Source organism: Papio anubis, chromosome 14 (assembly GCF_008728515.1).
Source record: "Papio anubis isolate 15944 chromosome 14, Panubis1.0, whole genome shotgun sequence".
Taxonomy (NCBI): Eukaryota; Metazoa; Chordata; class Mammalia; order Primates; family Cercopithecidae; genus Papio; species Papio anubis.
Genome location: NC_044989.1, coordinates 105,350,782 through 105,369,592, shown reverse-complemented (window position 1 = coordinate 105,369,592; position 18,811 = coordinate 105,350,782). Strand labels below are relative to the sequence as shown.

At 53.1% G+C, this 18,811-nt stretch overlaps 1 protein-coding gene across 1 annotated transcript in view; it reads right to left on the bottom strand.

Moving 5' to 3' along the window:
* The window catches only part of FAM178B (family with sequence similarity 178 member B), a 100,048-nt gene extending 81,479 nt beyond the window's left edge, over positions 1 to 18,569 (bottom strand). The window contains exons 1-5 of the mRNA XM_031655586.1: positions 18,261 to 18,569; positions 17,624 to 18,045; positions 16,485 to 16,546; positions 13,295 to 13,402; positions 6,791 to 6,943 (exon numbers count right to left, since the gene is read on the bottom strand). Coding sequence (XP_031511446.1) covers positions 6,791 to 6,943; positions 13,295 to 13,402; positions 16,485 to 16,546; positions 17,624 to 18,045; positions 18,261 to 18,324 — 809 coding nt within the window. The 5' untranslated portion in view covers positions 18,325 to 18,569. The remainder of the gene's footprint in view (positions 1 to 6,790; positions 6,944 to 13,294; positions 13,403 to 16,484; positions 16,547 to 17,623; positions 18,046 to 18,260) is intronic.
* Positions 18,570 to 18,811: the final 242 nt, after the last annotated feature.

The window sequence follows — 18,811 nt, the reverse complement described above, 5'->3', positions numbered from 1 at the left end:
CAGTGACAGCAAATGGGGGCAGCTGGGCTCAGCACACGGGGCTTTCCGAGCAGAGCTCTGACCAGCTTCATCTTGGAATTTCTGTTCCTCATCACACCCAAGGAAAGATTCTTCCCGCCTCAACCTCCTCATTTATTTTATGGGCAGCAGTCCCAGAGGGCAAGGTCTCTGAATGCCTTGAGAATCCCAAGTGATGGCCAAAGGATAAACAGCAAGTGTAGTTATTTATAAGTATCAGCTACTGGGCCTTTGCCAAATTACTCAGATCAGTCTGAATAAAATGCCTAAATACAACAGAGACCAACAGCAACCAAAGCTTTCACCTATGGCCTTTTTCTTTCTTTCTTTTTTTCCTTTGTTTAAACATGAGAGGGCCGGGCGCGGTGGCTCACGCCTGTAATCCCAGCACTTCGGGAGGCCGAGGCGGGTGGATCACCTGAGGTCGGGAGTTCGAGACCAGCCTGACCAACATGGAGAAACCCCATCTCTACTAAAAATACAAAATTAGCTAGGCATGGTGGCACATGCCTATAATCCCAGCTACTAGGGAGGCTATGGCAGAAGAATTGCTTGAACCTGGGAGGCAGAGGTTGTGGTGAGCCGAGATTGTGCCATTGCACTCCAGCCTGGGCAAGAAGAGTGAAACTCCGCCTCAAAAATAAATAAATAAAAAATAAGAGAGGCCAGATGCAGTGGCTCATGTCTATAATCTCAGAACTTTGAAAGGCCCAGGCAGGAGGATAGCTTGAGGCCAGGAATTCGAGACCAGCCTGGGCAACAAAGTGAGACCCTGTCTCTAAAAAAATACAGATTAGCTGAGCACGGTAGTGCACACCTGTGATCCCAACTACTCGGGAGGCTGAGGCAAGAGGACCTCTTGAGCCACGACTTGCAGGCTGCGGTGAGCTGTAATCGTACTACCGCACTCCAGCATGGGCAGAAGAACATGGGCCTGACTAAAATCAAGAAAAAAATGAAATAAAAATAAGCGAGTGTTGTCCGGGCGCGGTGGTTCATGCCTGTAATCCCAGCACTTTGGGAGGCCGAAGGAGGTGGATCACCTGAGGTCAGAAGTTCAAGACCAGCCTGGTCAATATGGTGAAACCCCATCTCTACTAAATACACAAAAATTAGCAGTGCGAGGCTGGGTGCGGTGGCTCACGCCTGTAATCCCAGCACTTTGGGAGGCCAAGGCCGAAGGATCACGAGGTCAGGAGATCAAGACCATCCTGGCTAACACCGTGAAACCCCGTCTCTACTAAAAAATACAAAAAAAAATTAGCCAGGCGTGGTGGTGGGCGCCTGTAGTCCCAGCTACTCGGGAGGCTAAGGCAGGAGAATGGCGTGAACCCGGGAGGCAGAGTTTGCAGTGAGCCGAGATCACACCACTGCACTCCAGCCTGGGCGACAGGGCAAGACTCTGTCTCAAAAAAAAGGAAAGAAAAAAAAATTAGCCGTGCGTGGTGGCATGCGCTTATAATCCCAGCTACTTAGGAGGCTGAGGCAGGAGAATCACTTGAACCTGAGGCAGAGGTTGCAATGAGCCGAGATTGCACCATTGTGCTCCAGCCTGGGCAACAAGAGCAAAACTGCGTTCCAAAATAAATAAATAAATAAGCGAGCGTTACGACAGGCAGAAACTCAGGGATCCCATAACGGCCCTGCTTGCTACCTCCACTTGCTCTTTATTTTGGGGGACAGATGCAGCCAGCTGGAAGGCTCAGCCCTCTCCACACTTCAGAACTGCTGGATTTATTGCACCTGGGCTTCAACCCTGGCCTCTTCCTCCAGGAAGAGAAGCTAGTGACAAACAAGAGGTGGGGCTGCCGGGCCTCCGGCAGAAGTTCAGCCTCATCCACCTCCTTCCCTTGCCTGCTGGATATTCACGGAGGAACGCCCTGGCTCATGCATCGGGCTTCTGGAAAGCATGCTGGTCCTCGCATCAATAGTGGCAGATGCAACCAGAGGACAAACGGGGACCCCAATGTCCTTGCAAATACTGTGGGGGGCCTATGACTAACTGAGTAGGGCAGACAAACTCCACCCTTCCAACTTCCGACCCTGAGTGGGATGTGGGCTTTGGTCCTGACACTTTTCCATGCGGGAGCGTTGGATTTCCTTTTGAATTACTGTCAAGGGAAGAAGAAAAAAGTTCAGCTCCTGCAATCAGCTGGTATCAGCTTCCGTCATAATGACATGTGACTCTGGTGGCAGGGGACTGACCCCGGGATGCACAGCTAGCTTGGTGATGGATGAGGGCGTCATCTGGACCACAGGCACTCCCAAGGCAGGCTCCCCGGGAAGAGGGTTCTTGCACATCAACCTGGATAGATGCAACAGGACAGCTGCTGGGACGCAGAGGCCAAGCCCACACATGCAATCTGAAACAAACTGCTTAATTTGCGCTGTTGCCTACTTTGTTCAGAGGGAAGAAAGGTATTTTCCCCCTTTCACGGAAAGGTAAGGAGAAGTGAATCTATTTCAAGAGCTGATTTTTTGGCCGGGTGTGGTGGCTCAAGCCTGTAATCCCAGCACTTTGGGAGGCCGAGACGGGCGGATCACGAGGTCAGGAGATCGAGAACATCCTGGCTAGCACGGTGAAACCCCGTCTCTACTAAAAAATACAAAAAACTAGCCGGGCGAGGTGGCGGATGCCTGTAGTCCCAGCTACTCGGGAGGCTGAGGCAGGAGAATGGCGTAAACCCGGGAGGCGGAGCTTGCAGTGAGCTGAGATCCGGCCACTGCACTCCAGCCTGGGCGACAGAGCGAGACTCCGTCTCAAAAAAAAAAAAACAAAAAAGAGCTTATTAAAAAAAAGGGGCATTGACATTCCCCCCTTCTAATGATAAAAATGATCTACGTTCATTGTAGAAAGTTAGGAATATACGGGTGGCATAACGAGGAAAACGAAAACCTAGCTGTCAGCTCACACAGCATGAACGTTCTCCCAGCAAGTCCTAACCAGGCCAGGCCCTGCCCAGCCTCTGAGATGAGAGAATGTTCAGCATGTTCACAGCGGCATGGCCACAGACCACAGCGGCAACTGCGCGTATGGAATTGGACTGACGGCTTTTTATTTATCATCATTAATTTTTGAGACAAGGTCTCACTCTGTTGCCCAGGCTGGAGTGCACTGGCATGATCACGGCTCACTGCAGCCTCAACCTCCCTAGGCTCTCCTCAGCCGGCCAAGTAGCTGGGACCACAGGCGTGCTAATATTTTTTGCATTTTTTGGGGTAGAGATGGGGCTTCCCCATGTTGGCCAGGCCGTCTAGAACGCCTGAGCTCAACCGATCCTCCCAAAGTGCTGGGATTACAGGCATGAGCCACCGTGCCTGGCTGACTGCTTAAGAGATCCCCTTGTCACCCGCCACCACGGCCACATTTCTGGCTGAATATAGTAACATTATTGAACGACTGACTAGTGTTTTCCCACTAGTCAGTCTGGCCTTGAAGTCCTTGGCACAAGCAGGAAATGAAAGATGACCCAGGGCTAAATGGCGACCTCCAGGAAGTGGCCTCGCCACTGCCCGGCAGAGGTCCCAGGACTGAGTCAAGAGCCACACAGCAGGCATTCCCTCCAGAAAGCTCAAAGCCAGTTCCTAAGGCTGCAGATCTCAGGTGCTGGCAGCACCCTCTCTACCGAGCCCCATTAGCATATCTCAGGGAGGAGGGTCTGAGCCCTCACTCCAGGGAAGCTGGGCAGCCACCTGGCCCCATTTGGCAGGCCTGCTCTGATCCCAGGTCACCGCTCCACGGGCCATCTCATCTGTCCAACACTTCCTGCCTGCCATCCACTCTAGAACGGAAAACCTGCTGTCGGCACACACTGAAGCAGCCCAGGAAGACGTCTTCCTTTCTCCGCTGGCCACCTCGGTTCCTGCCCAGACATTCTCTGGCTCTCTCCTTTCTTGAGCTCTTTTTTTCTTTTCTTTTCACCATATATCTCTCTATTAAATACCTTTCCAACATGGTGATGTGAACCCTCACGTTCTTACACTCAGACCCAATAACCTCACACTGCCCTTTCCAACATGGTGACGTGAGCCCTCACGTTCTTACAATCAGACCCAATGACCTCACACTGCAGCTATGAACACACTTTAGACCTCCAGACAAATACTCCCCAATATTCCCCACCGTATGATTTATAATAAAGTTGGAAAAAACTTCTATGTTCAAAAAATGAGAAAAATGGTTAAATACGTTAGGGCATCAATGTAATAAAGTGTTATTTCATTATTAACATTTTATCTAATTGCAATGTTTGGACGTTATTCAGATTCTGATTTGAAGAATCTATAAAAAATATCTAAAGAAAATTGAACGCCAGGTGCAGTGGTTCACGTCTGTAATCCCAGCACTTTGGGAGGCTGAGGCAGGAGAATCACTTGAGCCCCAGAGTTCGAGACCAGCCCGGGCAACATGGCAAGACTCCCATCTCTACAAAAAATACAAAAATTAGCCTAGAGCGGTGGCACACACCTGTAATCCCAGCCACTCAGCAGGCTGAGGTGGGAGGATCACTTCAGTCAGGGAGGCGGAGGTTGCAGTGAGCCGAGAAGGCGCCACTGCACTCTAGCCTGAGCGACAGAGTGAGACTCCATCTCAAAATACTAAAAAAAAAAAAAAAAAAAAGAAAATTGAAATCTGAGCACTAACTGATACTAGCACTATTAAGAAATTACTATTTCTTCAGGTATGATAGTAATATAGAAGTTATGTCTAAAAATAGTCTTATGTTTTAGAGAGACAAACTGAAGTAGTTGTAGATTAAATTTTCTGTGTCTGAGGATTTGCTTAAAAGTAATCCTGAGGTGGACTGGGCGTGGTGGCTCACACCTGTAATTCCAGCACTTTGGGAGGCTGAGGTGGGCGGGTCATGAGGTCAGGAGATCCAGACCATCCTGGCTAACATGGTGAAACCCCATCTCTATAAAAATACAAAAAATTAGCCGGGCGTGGTGGTGGGAACCTGTAGTCCCAGCTACTCGGGAGGCTGAGACAGGAGAATGGCGTGAACCCGGTAGGCAGAGCTTGCAGTGAGCCGAGATTAAACCACTGCACTCCAGCCTGGGTGACGAGCGAGACCCTGTCTCAAACAAACAAAAAAAGTAATCCTGAGGTGGCCGGGCACAGTGGCTCATGCCTGTAATCCCACCACTTTGAGAGGCCGAGGTGGGTGGATCACAAGGTCAGGAGTTCGAGACCAGCCTGACCAACATGGTGAAACCCCGTCTCTACTGAAAGTACAAAAATTAGCCGTGCGTACTGGCAGGCACCTGTAATCCCAGCTACTCAGGAGGCTGAGGCATGAGAATTGCTTGAACTCGGGAGGCGGAGGTTGCAGTGAACCAGATCGTGCCACTGCACTCCAGCTTGGGCAACAGAGTGAGACTCCGTTTAAAAAAATAATAATAATAATCCTGAGGTAATGGCGTTGTGGGCAGATGTTGAGAGGAAACAAGACTGGCTTTGAGTTGATCCTTGTTGAAAGTGAGTGATGGGAGTGTGGAGGAATGTTACATGGTTCTCTATACTTTGATATGTACTTGTTAACTTCCTACGACAAAAACTTCTAAAGAAAGCATATGAGGCCGGGCGCGGTGGCTCAAGCCTGTAATCCCAGCACTTTGGGAGGCCGAGACGGGCGGATCACGAGGTCAGGAGATCGAGAACATCCTGGCTAACACGGTGAAACCCCGTCTCTACTAAAAAATACAAAAAACTAGCCGGGCGAGGTGGCGGGCGCCTGTAGTCCCAGCTACGCGGGAGGCTGAGGCAGGAGAATGGCGTAAACCCGGGAGGCAGAGCTTGCAGTGAGCTGAGATCCGGCCACTGCACTCCCGCCTGGGCGACAGAGCGAGACTCCATCTCAAAAAAAAAAAAAAAAAAAAAAAGAAAGCATATGAAAATGTTAAAAGTAACCTTGTATCATACAATAAGATGGACTTGGAATTCATAAAATAAACATAAGCCCTGTAAAACTGGAAAAGAGAGCAAGACTCTGGCGTTCAAGTCCTAAGGTGGCTGAAGAGACCACAGAAGCAGCTCCACCTCTGCTCCTCACTGGGTGGGCGAGGACAGCCCCTTCTCCACGGCCCTGGCCTCCAGCCCCACAGGGCACCAGCCTGTGTGAGCACCCAGCAGACGCCGCTGCACTGAACCCTGCGGGCTTTCCCTCCTCTTCTTCTTGAATATATTAGCTCCTAATTCCAAGTGTTGGATACGGTTGTGGTAAATCTTTTAAAAATTCTCTCAAAAAGCAATATAGTCAATGGTTATGTGATAATGATCATGAATTTACTCCCACAAAGAATAAGACAGCTGTTGTATTGTTAGAGTGTGTGCCTGCGGCTGGGGACAGGCTTTTCAGTGTCAGCATCACACACTGAAGTCCCTCCAACAAGTAGGTGGAAAGGCCCATTACATGCCCTGGATGGCCCAGGAAGGAGCCAGTGCTGACAGAGACCCACCCCAAGACACGCATGGTGAGTCTGCTGTTCTGCGACACTGGGGTGTAGGGGAGAAAAAAGCAACATGAACCTGTAAATGAACAACTGGCTACTTGCTATAATGTGGGAATGTTTCAATTATGTGCACCAAAATTAGTAAATGACATACTGTAAGCAGACAACATTACCTATCTCTCTAAAAACTGACACATTCAAATTGGCCTGATCACCTCTTCAAATTTCCCCCTTTCAGGTGGCCCTTATCCCTGCACTCCAGGAGGGAGGGGTCCTGGACAGGCTGCGCCACCCCCTCACCCCTCCTCCCCACACCTACCTGAGGAACAGCCCTTCCAGGTGGCTGCGTGGCTTCAGGTGTGAGCAGTCCAGGATGCAGGGCAGGGAGTGACGCCTGGGCAGAAACAGAGTCTCACCTGGATGGACCGGCGGGATGGTCTGCAGGGACACTGAGTACTTCTCCACCAGCATCCTGGCAAGGGAAGGGACAGGAGGGCCGGGTATCAGCAGATGCACCTTGGCCTGAGGCACGGCCATCAGCCCAGGGAAGGACAGAGGGGGCCCGGGGCTCCCTCCCTCGCAGTCCTTACGGCAGACCAGGGGGACAGCACCACCTGCTGATGGAAGAAGAGCCCACCCGGGCACGCAGGAGCCCTTCGCTCTCCCATCAGTAAGGCCCATCCCCGGCTCAGGGCACCAGTCCCGGAGCCAGAAGACCCAACCCCACCCACTGGCTCTGTCAGGTCAGACTTTTCACTCGCTGCACGTCGACAATGCCAGGTACGGAAGGTGAGTCGGGAATGGACCACCCAGGAAGGGCATGAACAACCCACGGCAATCCCCTCTGGCGAGTGGACAGAGAGGCCTACAGGGCGGCTCCATAAGGGCCCAGGAGAGGAGCGCTGGGTGCGGCCAGGGTCAGTGAGGGCGTCCTGGGAGGGGCAGGAAGGCTGGCAAGCAGGCGGCATGGGTGTGGGCGGAAGCAGGAGGGTCTCGAGCCCATATGAAGGAGCCCGGATTCTCCCTCAGGGCCGGCAGTCCTCAAGCTCCAGGGCTCTGAGAACCACTCAGGCAGCTGGGGCAATGCAGATCCCGGGACCAGCCTGGCCCGGCACAGAGAGTCTGATTTAGTGGAGGGAAGCTGGCCCCATGGACAGAGAAAGAATGAGGAGAAGGGATACACTGCAACAGTATCAGAGAGAGGTGAAAACTGTCAGGACTTAACGACCCATTGAAATGAGGATGGGGAAAAGGGAGGCAGCGAAGATGTTTCCCAAGAATGAGCTAAATCTACATAAAGAAGGATTGGCAACGTGGCTGAGCCCAGTAAGTTCATGGGTGAAAACAGCAGCAGAGGCTGTGTGTGTGCGTGTGTGTGTCTGTGCATGCACACACAAGCCTACACACATGCATGGACACAGACGTGCGCAGACACGTGCAATGCCCACCCCCAGCATATGACATATCCCACTACGACTGAGGGTCACCCCAGGGAGCAGAATCAGAGGGAGGGGAGAGGTAGAGAAGGCAACTTCCTCTTTACTTCATGTCAGTGTGTTCTGCTCGATTTTACAGCAATATAACACACATTTAACAACAGGAACAATAAAATACAACAAGCTCTAGACACTGCCTCTCTTCCTCTCATCAAGAGACGGCCCATTCCCTGGTCCCCAGCCAGGCCCACTGTTTGAGACAGCAAACCCAGGGGCGGAACAGCCCAGAGGCCCCCTTAGGATCTGGACATGAGCAGCTGGCACTGGGTGTGGCGTGGCGTCGCCTTCGGCCCACCAGCCTAGCACATGGAACCTGTTTCACTTTCTGGCTAAGTGACCCAAAGTAAGGCCCTGATACACGTCACAGGGTGCTCCTGAGAATGAAATGGCACAACAAACGGGAATGATGCTGCAGACCCGGGAGGACTCTGACCCTGGCAGGCTTCCGGAAGCATCTCACCAAACCACCACATAAACGGTAAAACAAGTTCCTGTTTGGTTCATGTCTTTGCCATTAAGAGTTTTGTATCTATTGCTTGTTTTTTAGTCTGAAAAAATGAACAAATGATTAAAAGCCTAGGCCAGGTGCAGTGGCTCAGCACTATGAGAGGCCGAGGTGGGAGGATCACCTGAGGTCAGGAGCTCGAGACCAGCCTGGCCAACATGGTGAAACCCCGTCTCTATTAAAAATACAAAAATTATCCGGGCATGGTAGCCGGCACCTGTAATCCCAGCTACTCGGGAGGCTGAGGCAGGAGAATTGCGTGAACCTGGGAGGCGGAGGTTGCAGAAAGCCGAGATTGTGCCACTGCACTCCTGCCTGGGTGACAGAGCAAGACTCTGTCTCAAAGAGGAAAAAAAAAAAAGGGAGGCTGAGGCAGGAGAATTGCTTGAACCTGTGAGGTGGAGGCTACAGTGAGCCGAGACCGTGCCACTGCACTGCAGCACTGGCTGGAGACTCCGTCTAAGACAAGGAAAAGAAAGAGAAAAAGAAAAAAGCCTGTAAGAACTAGGCTAATCTATAAAGGGGTCCTAGCCCTGTCCCTAAAACTATCTTTTAAAGGGACTTCTATGATGCTGGCTGTAATGTATGTGCATTATTAAGAATCCTGAGGCGACTCTTACACATCTAATTGGGGATTTCCTGTGCAGCCTGGAGCTGAGAATAAAGGATGATGTTGTGGTTTAAGTATCTGCCTCTGCCCCAGGCTCAGCACACACGCAAGGTCTTTTAACTTTAAGAAATGGAGAATTGAGGATGTCACCCATTCAAGATGCAAGCCGATTGTGAGAGCATGCACAGATGCTCGCTCGCGACTGTCAGGGGTCCTTTCTGTGACGGGCAGTTGTGGCAATTAGATGACGCCTTGTCTGGCAGGCGGTGGTCAGCCCCCACCCTGAGCACCCCTTCCTGACCTGCACCCCCTTCCCTGGCCCTATTCAGGGATGGAAGAGGCTGCTGGCTTTGTACACTGGTGAATGACTTTTGTAAAGCCGAACAGTCCCATCCAAATGATCCCACATCAAAACCACCACCTCAAAGGGGCTGTTGTCAAAGAGGCTTTCTCAAAGCACCACTGGAAAACGTCACGCGCCCAGCGCATTACCAGCGTTTTCCAAGCCAGGACTACCTTCTGCGTTAAGCTGGTTGCACAGATAACTCCCTTCCTCTGAGCAGTTTCAAAACATCCAAGCCATGACTTCAGAATGCTGGAGGTACTCGGCAGGAAGATACAGAGAGCTGGAAGAATTACTCTTGCTGCAGAGATTTAGGTTTCAAAAGGTTTGATTCCATGGTTATGCAGCTAGTGACTGGAGAACCTGGAAACCAAATCCATGCACCTCAGCTCAGAGAGAAAGTTGCTTTCATCAAATATAATGCTGCCAAAGTGCTCTTGCCGAAGAAGGCCTTTGGCCCTAAACACACTAATTAAATTCAGGCTTCATGCCCCACCATGTGCATCCACATGCTTCCTGCAACATCAGACAGGAAGCAGCACCTGCCTTGTGGGAGTCCATGTGGGACTCCATGGCCGGCTGCCTTTCCCTGGACCTCTGGGCAGTGTGCGAGGAGCTCTCTTTGTCCATCTGGGACGGCTGCTCAAATCGCAACACATTCCCAAACTTTCACCGTAAAAACTGGCACCAGTCAGGAGGCAGGGGTCCTTCTAATTTGGGCCAGGCAAAGTACACTGTGTAGGCCGAGTCCTTCGTGGGGCCTGTTTCTGCAATAAGGGCCCACTGCAGCACAGCCATGCGCGTTCATTCACCCAGCGTCTGCAGGAGCCTCCTGCCGCAGCAGCAGAGTTGACACAGACCGCCTGGTCCTCAAGGCCTAAAATATTTGCTATTTACAAACTTTTCACAAAGTTTGCTGATCCTTGATTTAGTTAAGAGATGATTATCAGGCTGGGCATGGTGGCTCACGCCTGTAATCCCGGCACTTGGGGAGGCCGAGGCAGGCAGATCACTTGAGCCCGGGAACCCAGGTGTTCAGGACCAGCCTGGCCAACATGGCAAAACCTTGTCTCTACTAAAAATATTGCTGTTTTGTTTTGTTTTTCCGATAATTTTTTTTCTTTTTTTTTTTCGAGATGGAGTCCTGCTCTGTCGCCCAGGCTGGAGTGCAGTGGTGTGATCTCGGCTCACTGCAACCTCTGCCTCTCGGGTTCAAGTAATTCTCATGCCTCAGCCTCCCTAGTAGCTGGGATTACAGGCACGCGCCACCACGCCCAGTTAATTTTTGTATTTTTAGTAGAGACAGGGTTCAGGGTTTCACCATGTTGGCCAGGCTGGTCTCAAACTCCTGGACTCAAGTGATCCACCTGTTTCAGCCTCCCAAAGGGCTGGGATTGTAAGACGAGAGTCACTGTGCTCGGCCCCAGTTTTGTGGCTTTAAATGTCACCCGTACACAGTGACTCCCAAGCTTGCGTCTCCAAGTAGCTCCCTGATCTCGCCCCAGGATGCCCCAAATGAACCCTTGATTCCAAGCCCATCCCACCTGCAGCATATAGAGCACTCAGTCTCCTCCCTCCCCTTTTTTTTTTTTTTTTTGAGATGGAGTCTCGCTCTCGCCCAGGCTGGAGTGCAGTGGCGCGATCTCGGCTCACTGCAAGCTCTGCCTCCCAGGTTCACGCCATTCTCCTGTCAGCCTCCCGAGTAGCTGGGACCACAGGCACCTGCCACCGCATCCGGCTAATTTTTTGTATTTTTAGTAGAGATGGGGTTTCACTGTGTTAGCCAGGATGGTCTCGATCTCCTGACCTTGTGATCCACCCGCCTCGGCCTCCCAAAGTGCTGGGATTACAGGCGTGAGCCACCGCGCCCGGCCATTTTTTTTTTTTAAGAGATAAGGTCTTGCTGTGTCACTCAGGCTGGGGTGCAGTGGTGCGATCATAGCTCACTGCAGCCTCAACCTCCTGGGCTCAAGTGATCCTCCTATCTCAGCCTCTCTAGTAGCTGGAACTACAGGCATGTGCCACCACATCTGAGTAATTTAAAAAAATGTTTTAGGAGAGACAAGATCTTCCTATGTTGCTGGGGCTTAAACTCCTGGGCCCAAGCAATCCCCCTGCCTCGGCCTCCCAAAGTGTTGCAATTATAGACATGAGCCACCGTGCACAGCCTCCCCTATTTATCTAAAGATAACTCTAATCTTCCAGTTGCTCAGACCCAAGCTGCCGGGGTCCCTTTTGATTCTTCTCTTTCTCCTATACCTTCCAACCATTTGTCAGCAAATCTTGTCATTTCTACCCTAAAAATACACCCAGAATTTGCCCACTCTTCGGCGTCTACCCCATCCTCAAGCACCATCATTACTTTTGGATTCCCGCCAAGGCCTCCTCTGCTCCTGATCCCTCCCTTCTGCCCTGGCCTCCACACCTAACTGGTCTATCCTCAACACAGCAGCCAGAGGGTCCTGTGCAGACACGTGTCCAATTAACTCAGAGGAAAGGCTCCAAGAGCCAGTGCCTAACCCTGGTCTCCCTCACCTCCTGTCCCCCACCAGCCCCCTCCTCCAGGCTCCCACACACCGGGTGCGCTCCCACAGCAGGGTCCCTGGAACTGGCTCTCACCTCCTCGAGGTGCTACTTAAAACAGCTGCTCACAAGGCCTTCCCTGAGCTCTCATCACAGTCCACACCCTTCCCAGAGCCCACATCCTTCATCATCAGAGCCTAAATCATCAGAGCCCACACCCTTCCCAGCACTCCTTATGCCCCCAGGAGTATAAGCCTTTCTCAGGAGCCTTGTGGCACAGCTTCACTGATCTCACTCACTGCTTGTCTCCGGAAGGAAAAGCTCAAGCAGCGAGAAGGCAGAGATCTGTCTGGTTTTGTTCCTGCCACATCCCGAAGCTACAGCAGAGCCTGGCACATGGTTGGCACTCGGTAAATGTCGGCGGGGTGAATGGATGAACAGATGGACAAGGGGGTGAATGGATGGCGTTACAAGCTTTATGTTTGTGTCTCCCCAAAATACATGTGCTGAATCCTCACCCCCAGGGTGAAGGTATTAGGAGGTGGGGCCTTTGGGAGGTGATGAGGCACGAGGGTGGAGCCCTCATGAATGGGATCGGCACCCTTACGAAAGGGCCCCAGAGAGCTCTCTTGCCTCTTTCTGTCATGTGAAGACAGAGACTTAGGCAGTCTGCAACCTGGAAGAGCGCTCTCACCAGGCCTGACCCTGCTGGCTCCTGGGTCTCGGACCTCCAGCCTCCACAACTGTGGGAAACAGACTTCAGCTGCTCAGAAGCCACCAGTCTATGGGCCTTTGTTCTAGCAGCCCCAACAGACCAAGACAGATGGAGAACAGCGTGCCCTGAAGACGGATTCGGTTGTGGTCCCGGGCATCTCTGATGCTCCTAGGTAGAGATGAAGCCAGCCCTCCCTCCAGCCAATGGCCCAGTTAAATCAGGGCCCCCATTCAGAGCTACCTTCTCTTCTCCAGTCAGGGGAAGATGAAAAATCTCACATGGTCATAACCTCCCCTTGAAAGCAGATTTCATTTAGATCGTGGTTTTGTGTAGTTATTTTCCCAAGAGATCTGGTTCCACGAATTTGGGCAGATAATTGGGGCAGAGCAAGCTGTGTTTTAGGATCCCTGCGTGGCAAAGGCTCAAATGAGACCCTGATGCACAGTAGGTGATCAGGTATTTCTCGAATCAATGAATGGATGTGGCTTTAAGAAAAGGAGGTAGCTTTAGAATTCACAAATAGTACACAAATTGCTGTACCATTTTGGTCAAAACTCTGTCCAAAACCAGAGGGGGGCTGGCACCTTGGTCCTTCCCCTTCAGAGGCTGGTGCCAGGCCCCTGTCCCTCACCTGTGCTCGGGTGTGAGTGGCACTTCATCTTCATCAAGATCCAAGGAGTTGAGATTGAGACACTCCTGCAGAAGCTGCCTCTCGCGCTCCTGCTCCAGGGCCTGTCCCCTACAGGAAGTCGAGGGCCAGAGTCGGGGGTCAGTGTTGTTCCCCATTGTGCAGCCCCGTCACTGGGCTGCAGGGATTCCCACCAACACGGCAAGACCTCAGGGCCAGAGGGCCGCGCCGTCCTGGCTGGTCTCTCTGCAAAGCCGCTCACACAGATTTTTAAGGCAATGGGGACGGGTTGCGTTACACAGACTGTGCTTTCCCCAGATGAGCAGAGAGGAGCAGGCGGGCCAGAAAGAGACGGATCTCACCACACAACTCCCAACGCATCTTTACTTGTGCACCCTTTTTTTTTTTTTTTTTTGATACCAGACATCACTGTGTTGCTTAGGCCAGAGTGCAGCGGCTTTTTATAGACATGACCAAAGCGTACGACAGCCTCAAATGACTGGGCTCAAGCGATTGCCCACCTCAGCCTCTCAAGGGACAACAGGCAAGCACTCGGCTTCACTCTGTTTTTAACGCACCAAGGCCGAGGGCTAGCCCTGCTGCTCCTCAGCCACGTGACCAGGAAAGAGCTTGTGCCCTGGCTGTTCGGCATCCCCGACACCTGCACGGCCTGACTGCAGCCACTTTACGGCAGTCCTCTGCTCCGACTCGTTCCCTTTCTCTCCTTACCCTTCCCGCCTGGCTCCTGGGGCTCTGTTTTCCACCACCAGCCCCTGCGTGCCTCACTTCCTCTTTCCACTGACTCCCACAATAGGCCCCACACACCTGTTACCTAGCCAGAGCCCCGACCCTCACCCTCCTCCCGCCCTGCAAACCAACGCAGCCTTCCTTGTCCTCGTGCCCAGGCTGTGGAGAGAGCCCTGGGAGCCTCCCCAGTCCCTGTCTGGCCCCTCCAGGTGCCCATCCTGGCTGTGCCCATGGGTCCTCAGTTCTCTAACATTTTCTCTCCACCCCAGGCCTGTTGTGAGCTCAGATCCTGCTAGCCAGCCACTCACTGAGTGATTTCCAGCTGAATGTGACCGGGCCCCTCCAATGACCCGTGTCTACCACCCAGGCCACCAGACCCACCAGAAGCCCCATCACCCTCCTGCCCGGGGCCTCCTGGCTGTGAGCCCCATCCCAGGCCCCCTCAGCCCCTCATCACTGTACCTCTCTCACTCTTTGCATCCCTTCTCCATATGCAGCCTGTGCTTTCTTAAACAAGAGAAAACATATTTCTGCCTGCTTCAGTTTCTCCCACAACTCAGCCTTGGGTTCAACAAGGCCCCTCAGGCTCCAGCCCCCTGCACATCTTATTTCGGCTGCATCTCCTGCCTCGCCCCTCCAACCCCTCCGCACTGAGAATGTGGGTCCTGGCCGACACAGTCTGTCTTACCCGCCTTTACACGTGCAGTCATCCCCCTCCCGCCAAACCAAACTTTTCCTGCAAGGTTCAGTGACAAGGACACATCTGGGAGCCTTTTCCGACTCCAAGTTAGGTGTCACTCTTCTGGGCTCCTCCGTGGCGATGAGACAGTGTGGGCAGTATGAGATCATTACGCTAAATTGCCAGGGAAGCAGAGGCTGCGCCGTCAGCTCCACTACCCAGAGCCTGGCATGGCGCAGCACACAGCATGCTGTGGACTAAATGTCTGTCTTCCCAGAATCCCTATGTTGAAGCCCTCACCCCAGTGTAGATGTATTTGGAGTAAGAAAGTAATTAAGGTAACATGAGGTCATAGGACGGGCCCTGATCCCACAGGATTAGCGTCCTTAAAAGAAGAGACACCGGAGAGCTTGTGCTCTCTCTGCCACGTGAGAGGACACAGCAAGAAGCAAGAAAGAGAGCCCTCACCAGGCACCGACTGACCGGAACCTCAATGCTGGGCTGCCAGCCACCAGAACTGGGAGAAATAACTGTTGTTTAAGCCCCAGTGTGTGCCATCCTGTTACAGCAGCCCGAGCTGACCAGCACAGAGCAGGACCCTCCCAATGCCAGGCACACCGACAAGCAGGCACGAGGAGGCCCCAGCTGATCATTTTCCTGCCAATAATTTCAAGCGTCTACTAAATGTACATCACCATGCTGGGCACCGTGGAAATCTATAGGCACGGTCCCTTCCCTAACGTACAATCTAATGGGAGAAAATCTACTGAGGTGAAGGAGCTAAACAACGCAAGTCCCCGGGTCGGAGGAGCCCAGAGGGGCTGCACAGCAGAGGCAGATGACATGACTCCATGGCGGGGCAGAGGGGCAGGAACAGACTGAAGAATAATTCATCCCAGTGCATGAGGAGCTCCCTGCCAACAGGGCTGGGAACCCTGAGGAGGGTCAAAAGAGGGCATCAGTCCTCCCACCAGGAGAGCTGGGTGTTCCCGAGTGGCATTGCCCCCACCCACACTTAACTTCTGCAAACACAATAGACATGCACTGAACAAAAACAACACGACACAACAACAGGACACGACAAAGACTTAGGAAGTGTGAATAACCTGCTCACATGCCATCAAATAGCGTGCCCCCATGAAGACGACCCCTGTCAGTCCCCAGCCACCTGTACCTCCCTAGGGATTTCCAATCTCATCAGAGGTGACTGCTGCCTTCAGCACTGTCTTTGGAAACCACTTAGGGCAGACAGGGAGAGAGCTAGTTAGAAGCTAATATGCGGGGAGAAGGCAAGTGTGAAACTCAGAGCGGATGGGAAAATGGGCAAAGCATGCCTGCGTGCTGGGGAAGAAGGTGGCAGCAGAAATGTTAGGAAGTCCCGTCTGCCCAGCATGACCCTCCAGCCACAGCCAGGCTGTAACCCTAAGCCACAAAGCGGTCTGCTTTTCCACTTCTCTCTCACGTAACCCTTGAGTGGGAGGAGACACCCTAGGACTGGCAGGAGTTGGGCAGAATGGAGCCAAAGTGGAGAGGGGACCCAGAAGGAGGGCTCTGTTTGTGGTAGGAGTCTGGGGGCTCTCTGCCTTGGTGATGTCACCCCCTGCCCTGGCGACCGTACCCCGTGCCTGTTACTGATCAGAGCACACAGGTCAGGCTGAGTCTGGGTGGGAGGCTGCTGCCCTCTGACCAGACTCTGCAGTGAGTCCCGGGACTGCTGCTAACCCTGCAGAAACAAGCATCCCACGACAGGCCGTGCCCTGTGCTCACCTCTTCTCCTGCAGTAAGTAGTCCAGGTTGTTGAAGTAGCTTCCTGAGACCCTCCAGGATAACTGGAGAAACAGGACGTGGGAATAAGGACGACAGAGAAGGACAAAGATAGAGGGGAAAAAAATTTTAAAAAAAACTATATTAAGCCCTTCATTTATTTTGTTTGCTTTTCTGAAAAAATACTATGTTCACATGATTCAAAAATCAGAAAGTATAAAGGCGCAGGGTAAAATGTCTCCCGGCCCCACCCCCAGCCACCTGTTCCCTCCCCACAGGTGCCTACAGGACGGGCATTCCTCGTGTGCTTTCAGAGACACTTCACACACAGAGACAGCAAACAGTACCGCATCACAGGTGCCAGCACATCCCACCACACAGCCTATCGTGCACCAGGCTCTATCCTGCACCACACTCTTCAATCTCAGTGATCTGACATCATTCCCTACCAAAGCCAAAGAGCTTCTCTCCCCGTCCCCTTCCCCACTGTGCCCCTCCCCACTGCCCTCTCCTCCTCTCCCTCTCCTCTCCCCCTCCCTCTCTCCCCCTCTCCCCCACTCCCTCTCTCTCTCCTTTTCTCCCTCCCTCTGTCCCCCTCTCCCTTCTCTCTCGCAGGCTGTTACAAACAGCTGAAGCCCATTCTTAGAATAAGTGTTCTCCATCCACGGCCTGTAAACGCCCCGTGGTCTACAGAGCAGCAGGAGCTTACTCCCAATTTGAAGTTCATCACCGAAGTTCCATTTAGGACTCCCCATCCACTGGACCAGAGTCGGCTTGAGTCTCTGCGGACAACCAAGCCCAGAGCTCAGCTCTGAGAGCCCTCCTTGCTCCGGGGCCATCACCCTAACCTCAGCCATGAAAGCCTCAAGGGGACCCATGAAATGGCATCAAATTTGGTGCCACCCGAAGCCATCTGTCAGCAGGAGTTACGGGTGGAGACACAGGGCGAGGTGCATGCTGGCCTTGGGGGCCTGCGCTTCCAGCCATGAAGGCCCAAGGGCTGAGGGGGGATGGTCAAGGGGAAGTGGCTGAGGAAGGGCAGCTGGGGCGTGGCTGAGGAGGGGGTGGCCTGGGGTCACTGTAAAGGGGTGGCTAAAGATGGGTAGCCAAGCAGGAGAGGCCAAGGGTGGACACAGGCTCACCTCTGGGGCTGCAGCCTGCTGGCTCGGGCCTGCCGTGTTCCAGAACAGCTTCTCCGGCAAGGCCAGGCCCCTCTTCGGGTCCAGGTCCAGGTGTTCCTGCTCTGACTCCTCAGGCAGCTCACCGGCCAGTCTCCTCAGGCCCTGGGGGCCCGACACACCCACCCACCTCTGGGCCGGGGCCTCCCGACTGGCCTGCAGTACCCTTGGGTTGAGGAACTCCACGGGAGGGGGGCTCCAGTCGGTGGGAAACGTGTCCCCGGGCGCCTGCATCTTGGGCTTCTTCGGCGATGTAGGAGCTGGAGCCGAGGCAGGGCTGCAGGGCCGCCGGGCAGGGCAGCGGGGCCCCTGGTCCAGGGGATGGTCTGACAAGCCATCCTCCAGGCCGGACAGGGGGATGGGCACGGTGGCGGCTGCCTGCACCCCTGCAAACAAGACAGAATACTGTGGGCCCCCTGCCCACCTGCCACCGTCCCAGACGTCAAGCCACACTGGGTAAGGAGAGGAGCAAATGGGTGAGAGAACAACTTGGGGTTGCTGCGGGAAGGATGCAAGGGAAATCCTTCTGCCATGGGCTCTCCATTTCCTCTTGCCCCCAAACCTCAGTGGGGATTTACCTGTGCAGGTGAGAGACGCCTACCTTCTCTCGGAGGAAGTGCTAGCACTGTCTCCTGGGGCTCAGCCATCTGCAAGCAGTGGGACATCTGTTCCGGAAGGAAGTGCCTGTCAGGTGAGGTGAACCTCCAGAAGAAAGCTAAAGGTTCTAAACCCTGTGCTTCCCACAGAGGAGGGCCTGGGCCCACTGTGCTCAAGAGCGATTCCTTCTCCAGGTCTGCCCTGAGGACTGGCCCTCCTGATCCCACCAAGGTCGAGTTGCTGAGATGGAGGGAACAATCTGACTTCTCATTTCAAGGACATGATGGGCAAATATGAGGACATCAATTTTTTTTTTTTTTTTTTTTTTTTTTTGAGATAGAGTCTCACTCTGTCGCCCAGGCTGGAGTGCAGTGGCGCGATCTTGGCTTACTGCAACCTCCACCTCTAGGGTTCAAGCGATTCTCCTGTCTCAGCCTCCTGAGTAGCTGGGACTACAGACACGCGCCATGGCACCCAGCCAACATCAACATTTTTCTAAACCCATACAAAATTAAAACCAGCAACTGGGCGCAGTGGCTCACGCCTGTAATTCTA